General features: G+C 43.9%; 1 protein-coding gene and 1 long non-coding RNA gene across 3 annotated transcripts in view; one reads left to right on the top strand and one right to left on the bottom strand.

Annotated features, from left to right (window-relative positions):
• Positions 1-5,588, bottom strand: LOC140618145 (uncharacterized). Its single transcript, XR_012018349.1, has 3 exons — positions 5,319-5,588; positions 4,502-4,981; positions 1-833 (listed from the first exon to the last, which is right to left on the bottom strand). It is a non-coding gene; the product is annotated as an uncharacterized lncRNA (long non-coding RNA).
• Positions 5,501-15,902, top strand: part of CDS2 (CDP-diacylglycerol synthase 2) — a 62,013-nt gene continuing 51,611 nt past the window's right edge. The window contains exon 1 of one of the 2 annotated variants that reach the window (XM_072800149.1): positions 5,501-5,861. In XM_072800149.1, coding sequence (XP_072656250.1) covers positions 5,805-5,861 — 57 coding nt within the window. In that variant the 5' untranslated portion in view covers positions 5,501-5,804. Of the gene's footprint in view, positions 5,979-15,902 lie in introns of both variants that reach the window. The other variant, XM_072800148.1, reaches the window with a different exon arrangement.

Here is a 15,902-nt window from a genome sequence, read left to right as displayed (position 1 = left end):
TTTTATTTTATTTATTTATTTTTACTACATATTTTTATTTATTTATTTATTTATGATAGTCACAGAGAGAGAGAGAGGCAGAGACACACAGGCAGAGGGAGAAGCAGGCTTCATGCACCGGGAGCCCGATGTGGGACTCGATCCCGGGTCTCCAGGATCGCGCCCTGGGCCAAAGGCAGGCACCAAACCACTGTGCCACCCAGGGATCCCCACTACATATCTTTTAAAACTCAGTATGGCTAAGAGCATTGTGTTGGTTAGTACAGTTTAAGTTTCATGACAGAGAAGCTAAGTCAAACTGATCAAGAAAAAAGAGGACTTTATGCATCAAACAAAAGCCAGAAGTAGCTAGCTTGCAGTGTCCAAAGCTCAGTCTTAGTAAGTATATGAACAAAATGGTTAGCCACATTAATATACAAAAGTAAGTTAATGGGAGACAGAATTTTAATCTACCAAATTAATGAAAATTGTGTCAACATTCATTGTTAGAAAAAAAAAAACATTCACTGTTAGGAAGAAATCAAGGAAGGGGACACTTTCATGCATTGAAGATTACAGTATAAATTGTAATTTTTCTGGTGGGAATTTGGTAATGTGTATGAAGCCTTCAAATTTTATTTATTCTTTGACACACAAATTCAACCTCTAGGATATTTTCTTAAATAAGTAATTAGAGATACTTACCAAGATGAAGCACGTTTAAGAATATTTCTTATAGGGGGGGATCTGTGTGGCTCAGTCAGTTAAGCATCCAACTCTTGATCTCCGTTCAGGTGTTGATCTCAGGGTTGTGAGTTCAAGCTCTGTGTTGGAATCCACGCTGGGCCTAGAGCCTACTCACAAACAAACAAACAAAAGAATGTTTCTTGTAGAATTATTAAAAATTCCTCTGAAATTGGAAATAACCCTGAGGTCTAACAAAATATTGGTAAATTATGTTAAATCTATAACATGGAATACTAAACAGCCTTTCAAATACCATTCTTAGGGCAGCCCGGGTGGCTCAGCGGTTTAGCGCCGCCTTCAGCCCAGGGCCTGATCCAGGAGACCGGAGACGGAGCCCCATGTCAGGCTCCCTGCATGGAGCCTGCTTCTCCATCTACCTGTGCCTCTTTCTCTCTCTGTCTCTCATGAATAAAAAAACAAATACCATTCTTAAAGGGCACTGAATGATAAACAGAAAAGTCAGGTTATGAAATGTTATAAATAGTAGTATTCCAATTTTCTAAAATTGTTATACTAGGTGCAAGTGCATGGAAAATAGAAGGAAAATGCAATAATGTAAATAGTAATTAATTACCTGTGGCTGATACTACCATGAATGATTTTAATGTTTTCCATTATGCTTTTCTGCATTTTCCAAATTTTCTTCGTGGGACATGTATTGATCAGAAAATGTTAATGAGGTACACCTGGGTGGCTTCTGCCTTTGGCTCAAGTGGAGATCTCCCCCGCACCCGCACCCGGATTGAGTCCCGCCTCACACTCCTTGTGGGGAGCTTGCTTCTCCCTCTGCCTATGTCTCTGTCTCTCTCTGTCTCTTGTGAGAGACATTTATTTATTTAATTAATTTATTTAATTTATTAAATTTATTAAATTTAATTAATTTATTTTATTTATTTAATTTCTTTTATTTATTTATTCACAAGAGACAGAGAGAGGCAGAGACATAGGCAGAGGGAGGAGAAGCAGGCTCCATGCAGGGAGCCTGATGCAGGGATCACACCCTGAGCCAAAGGCAGATGCTCAACTGCTGAGCCACCCAGGCGTCCCAAAATAAAATCTTTTAAAAAAAGAAAATGTTAATGAATGTTTGGAGAGAAAATGCCGTAAACTATTTTATATGATTTCTGGCAACTTTCCTTATAAGGTGGTATCTGTTAGAGTGATTTTTTTTTTTTCTTTTTATGATAGTCACAGAGAGAGAGAGGCAGAGACATAGGCAGAGGGAGAAGCAGGCTCCATGCACCGGGAGCCCGACGTGGCATTCGATCCCAGGTCTCCAGGATCGCACCCTGGGCCAAAGGCAGGCGCTAAACCGCGGCGCCACCCAGGGATCCATGTTAGAGTGATTCTTAAGTCTAGCTGCCCATTAGAAACACCTGGGGATGAGCCGGTGGGTGGCTTAGTCAGTTAAGTATCTGCCTTTGGCTCAGGTCATGATATCAGAGTCCTAGAATCCAGTCCTGTGTCGAGCTCCCTGCTCAGTGGGAAGTGTGCTTCTTTCTCTTCCTATGCTCTCCCCTATTAGTGCTCTGTCTCTTCAATAAATAAAATTTTAAAAAGAAAAAAAAAGAGAAACACCCAAGAAGATTAACAGCAAAAAAGCCTATTTTCTCTAGGCTCCATCTCTAGAAATTCTTATTTAGTTGGTCCATTACTATCTTTTAGAAACTCCCCAGATAATTCTGATAAATAATCAAGACTGAGTAGTACTGTTTCATGTGGGATCATGTGGGATCAATAGATGAATATTTGCTTAAAGCCACCTGCGCCCCTACATAGACTATTGGTTTGAAAAAATGAGACCTAGAGTTTTGCCGACATCTAGACTCTAGTTTAGATGGACTAATGATTGAGTACGTCTGTAAGTTTGTGGGAGGGCAGGATTTGCATTTTTGAAGCTTTAAGAAGTTTGACAATTCTGCAGAGCACACTCTCAATTCCATTTTGTATGTTGCCTCATTAAATTGAGGAAGTTTAGTTATCTGAGAACATCTGTCAAAGTAAATACTGAAAGGGCAATGTTGAAGGGCAAGATAAAAAGCAGATAGTCTGTTTATGTTTACTGACAATTTTTAAAAAAGATTTTATTTATTTATTGGAGAGAGCATGAGCACAAGAGCAGGGCCAGAGAAGCAGACTCCCCACTGAGCAGGGAGCCTGTTGTGGGGTTAGATCCCAGGATGCTGGGATCATGACCTGAGCTAAAGGAAGATGCTTAACGGAATGAGCCTTCCAGGCACACCTATTTATTGACAATTTTTATTATTTTATATTTTTATTTTTATTTATTTTTATTTATTTATGATAGTCACACAGAGAGAGAGAGAGAGAGAGAGAGAGAGAGGCAGAGACACAGGCAGAGGGAGAAGCAGGCTCCATGCACCGGGAGCCCGACGTGGGATTCGATCCCAGGTCTCCAGGATTGCGCCCTGGGCCAAAGGCAGGCGCCAAAACGCTGCGCCACCCAGGGATCCCGACAATTTTTAAAAGAAGTTGCTGTTTAAGGAATTGTTTATTGACAATTCTTCCCAGCTAAGAGATGAAAAACACTATTCAGGGAACTGAAGGATTTTCTTGTTGTTTGTACTAATACAGTTTTCAAATGTTTTTATTATAAAATAATTTTTATTATAGAATAATAATTACAACAATAGCTTTCCACTTATACTGAACTCACAGCCCAAACATTCTGGGGGACTTGAGAATTTCTTGCTAGTTATATCAAGTAATCAAAATAACGTCGAAAAATAATGGGAACTAATCAAGGAATGTAATGAAAAGAAGTCATTGTAAACAAGATAAGCCACAAGCCTGAAAGAAATGACGCTACATGAAGGAGCTAATATGAGGACTAGAAGGGAAAACTCAGGGATAGAGGAGCAGGTGTAAGGTAATGTAAAGGATCAAAATTTTTCTTCAGGGTGGAGATGGGGGAGATCCTTACTTTTAATTTCTTTCTATAGTATATATATATCTACAGTATATATATATATATATAGAGAGAGAGAGAGAGAGAACCTAATGCTTGCCTAAAGGTCTATTAGTATGACTTTCAGTGGTCTGAATACCTGCTCCTTGGTTCTCTACAGCACTTTAGATATGTACTTGGTTTAAGCTCAGTTAGCCTGGAAGGGCTTAGAGCAATGGCTGAGAAATTTGTTCAGGCCAAATTGTAGGGGTTTATCTACCCTAGTAATCATACCGTACACTCTGAAACTGATTGCTATGCACTGCTCTTCAGCCTCCTTTATATTAGGCTGGGTTTGAAAGTCAACAGCTGAGCTGGAAGGACTGATGCAATGCTTACTCAGTTGTACCTTTCATAATTACGTACCCTAACCGTGAGGATCTGGATACTAACACCTCTATGTCAGAGGATGACCTTTGTGGCTTTCTCTGTGTTGACATCCTTCTACATCTCTTAGGTAATAAACCTTGCTTCATTTACTCAAGAGGTGTCTGATCTTTAGATGAAGAAGCAATCACTGACATTGGTCATATGATGGTCACACAGTCCTCAACAGATTAAAAGAGCTTTAAAATGACCACTACTATGTTATTTATTTTTTATAAATAACATTGAAGCAAAAGACAAAATAAAATACAAAAGCAAAGCTTTCTAAAAATTATGGCCTGGAAGGAGCGGTCTGTTTGTTCTCCCACAAAAAGCCCGCCAAGATTTTGTGCAATGCTGTGGGTAGGAAACCAAGCACACCCCATACCTAGTCTACTGTCACTGTGAAGTACTGTTACAGAAACTTGGGGCTATACTTACAGAAATCAAGAAAATAGAATGCCTTTCTCAGAATTCTCACTACTTTATCCAGAAGCCACGGCTAAGGACAAAATCGCTGACATGAAATCGCCACTCCTACGTGTGCGCGTTTCTCTGGGTTCAGTGACGGTATGCTTACAGGAAGGGACCCCATCTCATGCTTGTTTCACACCCCTCGTAAAGCAGAGAATAAGAACGGCTGAAGGCGATGTTTGAACGAGGCAATATGGACAATGATTGTCGTGGGCTTTGGTAACTAACAGATCTGTGTTCTAATTCCTAGCGGGCAATGTCTTTGTAGTTACGAGACCTTGGTCGATCCTTTTCCTTTAGGAGAATCTTTAAATCCATTCAAGTACTAAGGATATGTCCGGTACACAGGGGGATCCCCTGTGAACGAGGCAGCCGGCATTCCTGTCCAAGAAAAGCTCTTTCAGCAGTCCAGGAGGCAGAAGTTTGAAAAACCGCGGAAGATCTTATCTGTAAAATAAACACCGTGTCTACTTCTCTCTTTATGAGATGAGGCGACTACTTAGCTCAGAGGCTAGCCTATCTAACACTCCGGAATTGCTAGAGACAGATTGGCAAAGCCAAAGCCAAGCCGACTGAAGTTTGGGCTTCGCTTCCTTATCACGTGAGTCTCTCCTCCTACACAGCGCGGCTCCCTCGGCTTTTCCACTCGAGGACCTAACGAGTGTCTCTCTGTACACGTGAGGGACGAGCCGCGGCCACGGAGGACCCCGAGCCGAGAGCAGCAAGCACCCAGCAGGGGAGAGCTCGGAGGATGCCGCCCCGCCCCCCGGGGCACCCGATTTACCTCTAGGACCCCGAGTGCCAGCGCCCCCAGTCCGCTGTCAGCCCGGCGCTCCCATTGGCTCGTCTGCTTCGGGAACGCCCGCCTCCTCGCGCAGCTGGCCCAATGCACGCCTCAGCGCGCCGCTCTGCTCCGCCTCCCGCGGCCCCGCCTCCCCGACGGATTCGCGTCATTGGTGGGTCGCTGGAGCCGCGGTGGCGGCGGTGCGCGTGCGCGCTCGCTCCGGGGTCCTGCTCCCTGGAGGGGAGAGCTGGCCGGTGCGGAGCGGGCCGACTGTGCTCCGCCCGGGTGAAAGGGCGGCGGCGGCGGCGGCGGCGCTGGGCGGGGCCGAGCTCCACCGCCCGCGGCCCGGCTGCGGTGGGTCCTGCGAGCCGCTCGCGCGGGGCGGGGCAGGGCGGCCGAGCGGAGTCCGCGCGCGCCCGCGCTGAGCTGCACGCTCCGGCGGCTGCGCTGCTCCCCTGCAGCGACGTCGCGCCGGGGTCCCCAAGCATGACCGAGCTGAGGCAGAGGGCGGCCCGCGAGCCGGACGCGCCGCCGGAGGACAAGGTAGCGGCGGCGGCGGGGTTGGCGCCCCCGGATGTTGGCGGGTGGCGCGCGCGGAGCGCACGCTCGCTCTCTGACCCTTTGTCGGCCCGGGGCCTGGGCAGCGCCGCGGGTCTCTGGGTGAGCGCCCCGGCGGAGCGCGCGGGAGGGGGCGGCGGCCGGGACCGCGGCTGCGGGCTCTGCTTCGGGTGGCATCCCTCGGGCGCGGGAGGCAGCGCGCGGCGCCCGGCCTCGCAGGGTTGGCGGGGGTCCCCTGCCCGTCTGCCACCTCGCCCAGGCCTTCCTGGGGTGGAGGCGGCGGGACCCCGCAAAGCCTGGACTGGCGGGAGCCTCCTCTGAGCCTGCCTAGAGCTCTCTGCTCCCCCTTGGGAATATTTGGGCGGGGAGGCGGCGATTCAGAGAAGGCCGTTGGAATTTGCCTCTAAGGAGATTTAAATTCTTTCTTGAAAGTTCAATCTTTTCGCTTTAAAATAAGCAGGTTTCTTGACTCACGTCCGCAGGTGTTGGAAGGGTTACTCCCAGGATGGGTTTCCTGCCTCGAGTGTGGGCATTGATGGAGCAGAGCAGGAGGGTAAATCAGAGGCCATCTTGGCGGGGACGCCGCTGGGGGGGGGGGGCGGGGGAGGAGACACCTTTCGTTGAAGTGAAGGGTTTGTGCAGGGGAGTTGGGGACGGCGGAGAGCGGCTCTGTGGACGTCGAGCGACAGCAGGAGGGTTGGGACTTGGCTTCAGGAGCCGTGTGTTGGGTAAGCTGAGCGGGCAGTGATGCGAAGGATGGATTGAGGGAGCCTGGACGGAATGGAAGACGCTGGTTAACTCGAGGGTTGCCAGCGGGTGGCCTGCACATGTGTTCTTTGGTTCATGCTGTTTTATTTTTTTCTTAAAATTTTTATTTATTTATTCATGAGAGACAGAGAGGGGCAGAGACCTAGGCGGAGGGAGAAGCCTGATGCGGGACTCGATCCCAGGACCCCAGGATCAGGCCCCGGGCTAAAATTAGACGCTCAACCACTGAGCCACCCAGGCATCCCTCGCATGCTATTTTAAAAACCAGAAGGTTTCTCTAACAGCCTGAATTTCAGGTCAATGTGCATAATTGGAGGACCTGCCATCATAGTCCCGCCTGATTAACACGGGGCTGGGAGCTGAGGAACGGCTGTTGCCACCAATCCCTGTTGTCCGACACTGGGCCTCACAGCACCCACTTACGGATGCAGCTTGGAGGTTTTGATAACTGGAGGAAAGGGACATTAGGGAAACACCAGGAAGGGAGAAAGCACAAATTTTGGGGACAGGGTGTCAACAGAGTAGTTATACTAGGAGGCATGTTTTGGGGGAAGGATAATAGGGTGTTAAACAAGTTTTTTTGTTGCTGCTATTAATAGTGGATCTTTCAAGGAGAACTCTTCGTATTAATTTTTAGAATACATTTTGGAGAAAATTTAGGGTTTCAGCGCAAGTTTAGGAGTCATTTGTAGAGAAAGGTACTTTGAACTCTCTTAGCTTCCCATTAAATATCCTGGTTGGGCCTAAAAGAACTCTGCCCTACCCTGCATATACATGTTGGTGCGTGTTTAGAGATTTTAAAAATATTTTATTTATTCATGAGAGACAGAGACATAGGCAGAGGGAGAAGCAGGCTCCCCGCTGTGAGCCTGATGGGGGGCCCCCTGTGAATCTGCTAAGGGGGGGATATGGGACCCCTGGATCACAACCTAAGCCAAAGGCAGACGGTCAACCACTGAGCCACCCACCCAGGTGCCCCTTAGATATTTAGAGATTGCGTAGCCTTGTTTGAGACTTAATGTTAATGGAACTTTGGAGACAAAAGAAGGCATGGTAGCTAGTGGGATATATTTTTTTTGAAAAGCTGTTTGTCATAGACATACTTAGTGGTGAAAACAAAACCACCACCACCCCCCCCCCCCGCCCCCATGGGATTATGAGGTGAAAAGTTTTTACCCTTCCCACTCAACTCCTTGGATCCATCTCCCAGAGAAAAAGTGCCATTTGAGTCTTAATTACTTTCATATTCCGTGTTTTAGGTAGGGAGACCATGAGGAGCTGTCCAGCTGAAGGTACCTTAAATGTTTGCAACTGCATTTAAACCACTTATACAATGACAGAGTGACTGGGGTTGTGAGCTCTACTAAGTGCTTGTTCCCTAAAACACAGCGGCTACTGCATTCGGTTAAAAGCCTGATTGATGTAGTCCATTAGCCCACAACAAGGCAGTCAGCTCCTCACCCTGTCACTCAGTATTTCTGAACTACCGTGTATGGCATTTTTAATAATAAAGATACATTTTAAGAACTGTGAAATGCTTTATGTGCCTTTGATGAATGTATAGAGTCTTTAAAAATGTTTACTCTGTTTCATAGTTTAAAAAACCTATCTCCATGATTCTTGTTTTGCTGATGTTCTTGTGTTAAAACTTAAGGAAATTGGGATAAAACAAGGATATCTCTTTAAAGAAATGAATCGTGAGGGATGCCTGGGTGGCTCAGCTGTTGAGCATCCGCCTTCGGCTTAGGTCGTGATCCTGGAGTCTCCAAATTGAGTCCCACATTGGGCTTCCTGCATGGAGCCTGCTTCTCCCTCTGGCTAGGTCTCTGCCCCTCTCCGTGTTTCTCATGAATAAATAAATAAAATCTTAAAAAAAAAAATGAATCGTGAAATGAGAACTTTCTTCTTTCATAGAAAAATTCAGAAAATATTATCAGGTCAGTTCATTAGAAGAACTGGAACAAACTTGAAGGATTCTTTAAAATGTTCCATTTGCTTAATGGTTGTGGCAAAATTGTTTTGTAAATAAGCAGACAATCATTAGTTTCAAAATAGTCTGGAGAATGTGTTTATTAGAAGTCAGAAGGTATTTTGTTATATTTAGCATCCTAGAATGGAATTTTCAAAGCCAATTGCTAATAAAGGAAATGTTTTCCTCTGGGAACCGTGCTTATAATTTTAAAGTCCCAAAGCACAGTATTGTTGCCAAATTTAAGAAGCTTGGAATTTAAGCTTTGAGAATGATCCTCCTTCTGCCCAACCATGTTTTTCCAATGGAGGTTAGGACAGAAAAGGATGAAACATGGGCCAAAAGATCGGCATCTTAAAATTTATGTCTGGGTTGGCATTTCAGGAGACTGTTTTGGAGGTTACAGTGAAGGCTCTGCTGTATTTAGGTGCTGGAGTGCTACTTAAATTAGAGCTCTGCTCGTCTCAAGGCTTCCTTTGTAGATAGATAGACCAGCCTGGGAAGGAAATAATGACATTGTTTAGAAAGAGGAGTTTAAATTTTAACAGGGGAAAAAAAAATTTTTTTAACTGGAGGTGGTCGTTAGGTGCAGGGACTGTGCCACTTACCAGCTGTGTAACTTTGAGCAAGGCACTTGTATAAAAGCCTCCGTTTGTCTATCCCTAAAATGGAGGTGATAGGATAGCATGTGTTTCAGAGGATACTCCTGTGGTTTAAATTAATATGAATGTTAAATAGGGCAGAAGCCATCACATTGTGATGGTGTATTAGCTAAGACTGTTTCTGGCTGAAATAAAGTTTTTTTTTTTTTTTTTTAAGATTTATTTATTTATGATAGACATAGAGGCAGAGACACAGGAGGAGGGAGAAGCAGGCTCCATGCCGGGACCCCGACGCGGGACTCGATCCCAGGACTCCAGGATTGTGCCCTGGGCCAAAGGCAGGCGCTAAACTGCTGAGCCACCCAGGGATCCCAAGCCACCTAGGGTTCTTATAGAAAAAAATCACATTCACCTTCTCTCTCTCTCTTTTTTTTTTTTTTTTAAGATTTATTTATTCATGAGAGACAGAGGCAGAGACATAGGCAGAGGGAGAAGCAGGCTCCCTGCTGTAAGCCTGATGCAGGACTCGACCCCAGGAGCATGCCCTGAGCCGAAGGCAGACACCCAACCACTGAGCCACCCAAGTGCCCCTCACCTTCCACTCTTGTAAGAGGATTAAATCACCAAGTTATGAATGTTTGGAATAGTCTTTCCCTATTCATCACTTTTTAAGGAAAGTGTTATAGACAGGGCTTGCACTCTGTGATGTATGTTTTCAGGCCAAATTTTTTAGTGTTCCAAAACACAGATAGAAGTAGCATTGCCATACACAATTATCTTCCCTTTATTGCACTGGTGATAATCTATTTTAGGATAGTGGTGAATAATTAAAAATGTTTTTCTGATTTTTAAGAGTAAATTACTGAAATAATGAAATCTTAGTTTAAGAGCTATAAAACTACAGATATAGGAGAAATGCTCTATTTCAACTCTTTTGTTTTTATATTGAGAAATACTTCAGGTATCGAAAAATTAGTAAACCTTGGCTATGGTTCTTAAATAGGGAGAGAAATTACAAGATTTTCTACATAATCCACCATTTTAAGTTTCTTATTTATGTTGATCATGGTGTATAATTTTATTTTAGTTTTTTAAAGTGTATAATTTTATAAACTCTCATTTTGTGACTACTTAAAATTAGGCTTTTTTATTCATTAGGTTTTTTAAAAAGCTAATTTTGGGGGTGCCTGGCTGGTTCACTTGGTAGAGCATGTAACTCTTGATTTTGGGATTATAAATTTGAGCCCCATGTTGGGTGTAGAGATTACTTAAAAATAAAATATTTTTTTAAAAACTGATTTGGTTTGAGATGTTTTGTGTTTGTACACATTTGTGATATTTCATTGGAAGAATTTGTATCTTTTAAAAATGTTAAATTGTTCTCATTGGTTATTAGAACTAGAAGGGTCTTAGAGGTCATTATTTGATAGAGGAGGATACCATATCCCAGAGAGTTTCTTTGCTCAAGGTCACACAGCTCCTTGGAGGGAGATACGGGTCATAGGGTATGAAGGTTTCCTAACTATTTTTTTTCTCATTATGTTGCATAATGCTGCCTGCAAAGGTACAGAATTAATTTACAGACTTTAAAAGCATGCCCACATATCACCTATTTTTCTTATGTGGCTACAAAAATCAGAAAAATAGCAAAGGTGTTCAAAATTTGTGTGCACATGTATATGTGCAAGTTGTCAGTAAATGTGGAGATTCTGAGGGGAAAAAAATTGGCAGAAAAAGCTGATTAGGTCCAATTTTCCCAGGTACTGGTGGTTTATGTATTTTGGAGTCTCCATCCCTGAGGGCCACCATTCGAGTATCCTTGAAAGAAAGTCCCAGTGTGGTGTGGGCTCCTCACACTGAGCTGCGTATGAGGTTGCTTTCCGGATGACTTTTAATATCAGAATTGTTTGTTCCAGCAGTAATCAGTCACTCAGTATTCAGCATACCTTCTCCTTAGAACCTTCACTGAATCCTGTGTCTGCTGTATACAGTCCCTTTAGCTCTGAAGAAGGGCTGGTGTCTGTGTTCATAAGAAAATGTTCAGGATTTTATACCAGTTTTGGCTTCAAATATTCCATTCTTTCTCCATTGATTTGAAGAAATAGAACTAAATGCACAAAAATGAATCTTGTAACTAATTTCATGTTGCAAAAGGATGCAAATAATTATCCTTTAAAGTATTTGAAAGAGGGATGTGTGAGTGGCCCGTGGTTGAGCGTCTGCCTTAGCTCAGGGCATGACCCTGGGGTTCCGGGATTGAGTCCTGTATCGGGCTCCCCACATGGAGCCTGCTTCTCCCTCTGCCTATGTCTCTGCCTCTGTCTCTCTGTATCTGTCATGAATAAATAAATAAAGTCTAAAAAAATAAAGTGTTTGAAAGAATGTGAACATCAATACAGTACCACCTCCCATCCCTTATCTGTAGAGGATTTGTTCCAAGACCCCAGTGGATGCCTGCAACTGCAGATCACTACTGAATCCTAGCTGTACTGTGTTTTTTTTTCCTATACATACATAAACCTGGGACGCCTGGGTGGCTCAGCGGTTAAGCATCTGCGTTGGCTCAGGGGGTGATCCTGGAGTTCTGGGATCAAGTCCCACATCGGGCTCCCTGCATGGAGCCTGCTTCTGCCTCTGCCTATATCTCAGCCTCTCTATCTGTGTCTCTCATAAATAAATAAATAAAATCTTTAAAATACATAAACCTATGAAAAAGCTTAATTTGTACATTAGCACAGTAAGAGATTAACAATATTAAAATAGAATAATTGCAACCATATCCTATAATAAAAGTTATGTGAGTGTGTTCTCTCTCTCAAAATATTGTTCTGTACTCACCCTTCTTGTGATGTGAGATGGTGAAATGCTTATGTGATGAGATGATGTGAGGTCAATTACATAGGCACTGTGACCTTTTGAGGATATCTCAGGAGGATCACCTGCTTCCAGACCCTGATTGACCTTGAAAAGCAAAACTGCTGCTAAGAGGACTCTTGTGTTTCTGATCTGTGCATTCTTCTTCTGTTCTCAGATCTATACCAGTGGAGTATATTAAACTTGTTTGCATTTCTAGTAGGCTTGCAGAGTAACTCTCCTGCACACGGTTTCTTATTTCCTGTGCTGTGACAGCCTCCCCGACTTTCCTGACTGGTGCTGGAGGCTACTGGGCATGAGAAAGCAGAGACTTTCATGTGCTATACTGCTTCTGATTTGTGAAAGAGACATAGAGACCCTGACTCTTGATTAGTGTTTTTGCCAGAGTCTTCTTGGAAAAATACCAAGTTGCTCTTGGTGTTGGGCAGAGTTCTTGCCTTACAAGCCTGGTGGCAGGGTGGTGCAGTGCCAGCAATGGTAGGCTGGTTCCATTAGGCAGCTTGCCGGTCCAGTCCCCAATCTTTGTTCTCATGCTCTTTGCCCCAACAGTAGGGATGGCATAGGGCCTACCAAGTTGAGTGACCTTTTCAAGAAAGTTAAACTTTATTGTGTCATTTTGACTAGGCAGTGCATGGTTCAGAATTTGAAAGGTGCAAAGTGTATGCTGTGAATTACCCCTTCCCTCCTCCCCAGTGCTCCACAGAGGCAGCCTCTTGAGCCAAGTTGCAGTGCTCATGAGTGCCTCTTGTTGCTGCAGGACCTGATATGTCCTTCCAAAGTTAGACATCTATTGTTACCTTTTGGCAGCAAGTCATTTGTATTAGGGTCTTGCAGGGCCAGCCTAGGGCTCCTCTGTGATGACTCTGCTGTGTTTTAATTTTTTTATTCATTTATGATAGTCACAGAGAGAGAGAGAGAGGCAGAGACACAGGCAGAGGGAGAAGCAGGCTCCATGCACTGGGAGCCGGACGTGGGATTCGATCCCGAGTCTCCAGGATCACGCCCTGGGCCAAAGGCAGGCGCTAAACCGCTGCACCACCCAGGGATCCCTCTGCTGTGTTTTTGAAAGAGCTGTTGAGATGTGGGATTTTCTTTTCTTTCTTTTTTTTTTTTTTAAGATTTTATTTATTTATTCATGAGAGACAGAGAGAGAGAGAGAGAGAGAGAGGCACAGACACAGGCAGAGGAAGAAGCAGGCTCCATGCAGGGAGCCCGACGTGGGGCTCAATCTTGGGTCTCCAGGATCACGCCCTGAGCTGAAGGCAGCGCTAAACCGCTGAGCCACCCGGGCTGCCCAAGATGTGGGGTTTTCTGGCAATAGTCTTTGCTCCTGGGTCCCTGACATTGAGGGGATTTCTGTCATGGACTCCAGATTCTTTTTTTTTTTTTTTTTTTAAAGATTTTATTTATTTATTCATAGAGATGCGGAGAGAGAGAGGCAGAGACAGAGGCAGAGGGAGAAGCAGGCTCCATGCAGAGAGCCTGATGTGGGACTCGATCCAGGGTCTCCAGGATCACGCCCTGGGCTGCAGGCGGCGCTAAACCGCTGCGCCACCAGGGCTGCCCGACTCCAGATTCTTTAGTGGGCGATTCTCAGAGCCTCCTCCCCACAATCTGTGTCCTGCTAGTCCTGGTGGTTTCATGACATCCAGGACATTCCTTGGTGCATATCCCTCAATCAGTGACTATCTCAAATCTGACTTCTCTTGCTCTAGACATTGACCCTCCTGTCATTTGTCCAGTGATATTTTTCAATGTGTTTTCCTGTCCCTTGAATTTCCTGTAAACTAGTACATAAAACGGACATCTTGTTCAGGCTCAGGTATGATTTTTGGACAAGACTGCTCCATTGGTTGTATTGTGTACTTCCATCAGGAGATACATGATATCTGGCTGTCTGATGGTAGCATTGATGGTTATGGTCTCATTCTATCAATTCCCTGGGGAGTTGAATATATTAATATTGTATCACTCTTTTTCCATTTGTTCAATAAGGAAACACTTCTAGGGGCACCAGGGTGGATCAGAGGTTGAATATCTGTCTTTGGCTCAGGTTAGTGATCCCAGGGTCCTGGGATCGAGTCCCGTACCAGGTTCCCTGCAGGGAGTCTGCTTCTCCCTCTGCCTAGGTCTCTGCCTCCCTGTGTTTCTCATGAATAAATAATAAAATCTTTTTTTTATTTTTAAAAGATTTTATTTATTCATGAGACAGAGAAAGACACACACACACACACACACACACACACACACACACACAGGCAGGAGAAGCAGGCTCCATGCAGGGAGCCCGATGTGGGACTCGATCCCAGGTCTCCAGGATCATGCCCCGGGCTGAAGGCAGCGCTAAACCGCTGAGCCACCCGGGCTGCCCCTAAAATCTTTTTAAAAAAAGAAAGAAATGTAAAACTTCTAATCAACTATTTGGTTACTCAAAGATACAGTTCCTATGCAAAAAACATAATAATGCCTCAGAATAACTTCATCCTAAGCCTCATTATTCAGAAGAGAAAACTGAGGCAAATTATTGGGGGGAGCCAGGTTATAAACCAACTAGTCCAACTAGGAGTCTGTGCTTGTAACTACTAGGCTGTAATGCCTCTTCTAAGATCAGGAAACAAGTGAATACTCAATATGTCTTTGTGGGGGAGGAGAAACCACAAAGATAGACACTCTCATGCAGTTAGGGTGGCTACAAATTTACTGCAGGAAGGAAATACATTAATTGTATCAAAAGTTTAGACAATGTACATCCCTTCTTAAAATCAGCAGTTCTAAACATAGAATTTCTCTAAGAACACCATGTGCAGAAAGGGGTTTTTGCATTTTGTTTTGTTTTAACAAGGGTATTTCCTGCAGCTTGCTTATAATAGCAAAAAATTTAAAACAACTTAAAACCCTGATTGAAAAAAAAAAAAACCAAAAAAACCCTGATTGATTCAATAAGTTAAGGCACAGCCACACAATGAAACGACACATAGCCATTAAAAATGATGGTGGTTAAATGTTTACAGATTTGAACAATGTTTAGAGCATATTCTTAAGTAAAAAATGAGTTCTAAAACAGTAGTATACATAGTACAGGACTGTGCAGTGCATATAAAAAGAAAGGCTACACACCAAAACATCAATGACAGTGGTTATCTCTCATTGTCAGGCTTAAGGTGATTTCTTTTCTTTTTGGTGCTTCTACAATGAATATCTTTTATTTTCACCTGTTTCTTCGTAATAAGAAAAAGTTTGAAATACTGTTTATGAAGAACGAACCTTAATGATGTGGAGAATATGCTTCTGACAGCGTAAAAAGGCAAGCTATCAGATCATATGTGGTAACTACTATTACAGTCAGGTGCAGCCGCATGCATTTGAACAGCTCTGCATGATGGGATTATAGGTGGATTTCATTCTCATATGTATACATTTCTGTGATTTCTACAATAAATATATGCCTGATGAAATAATGAGATGGAGAAGAGCTAAAACAGATTTTGAGAAAATAAGATTTAAATAAGTAGAGGTAGGGAGAGGGGTGACAGACAAAGAGCACAACTCAGGAGTTGGAAATAGCAGGAGCCAAGATTGACACCACAGGGGCACCAAACAAGAGGAGAGACTGGTTAAGAGAGAAGACTGTATTGTCTTCTATGTCCAGAATTCTTTTTTTCTTTTTTTCCTTATCATTTATAGGGTGGTTTCAGAGCTGTTAGCAGATAGAAAGGACAGATGGACTAGAGGTGACTAGGTACAAATCCTAAAGGGATGGAACTCAATTAGAAGATTTCACAATAGTGCTGAACACGTGAAATATTCAGGAGC

Source organism: Canis lupus, chromosome 26 (assembly GCF_048164855.1).
Source record: "Canis lupus baileyi chromosome 26, mCanLup2.hap1, whole genome shotgun sequence".
Lineage (NCBI taxonomy): Eukaryota > Metazoa > Chordata > Mammalia > Carnivora > Canidae > Canis > Canis lupus.
Note: the sequence above shows the minus strand (reverse complement) of the source record. Positions and strands in the feature narration are given on the sequence as shown.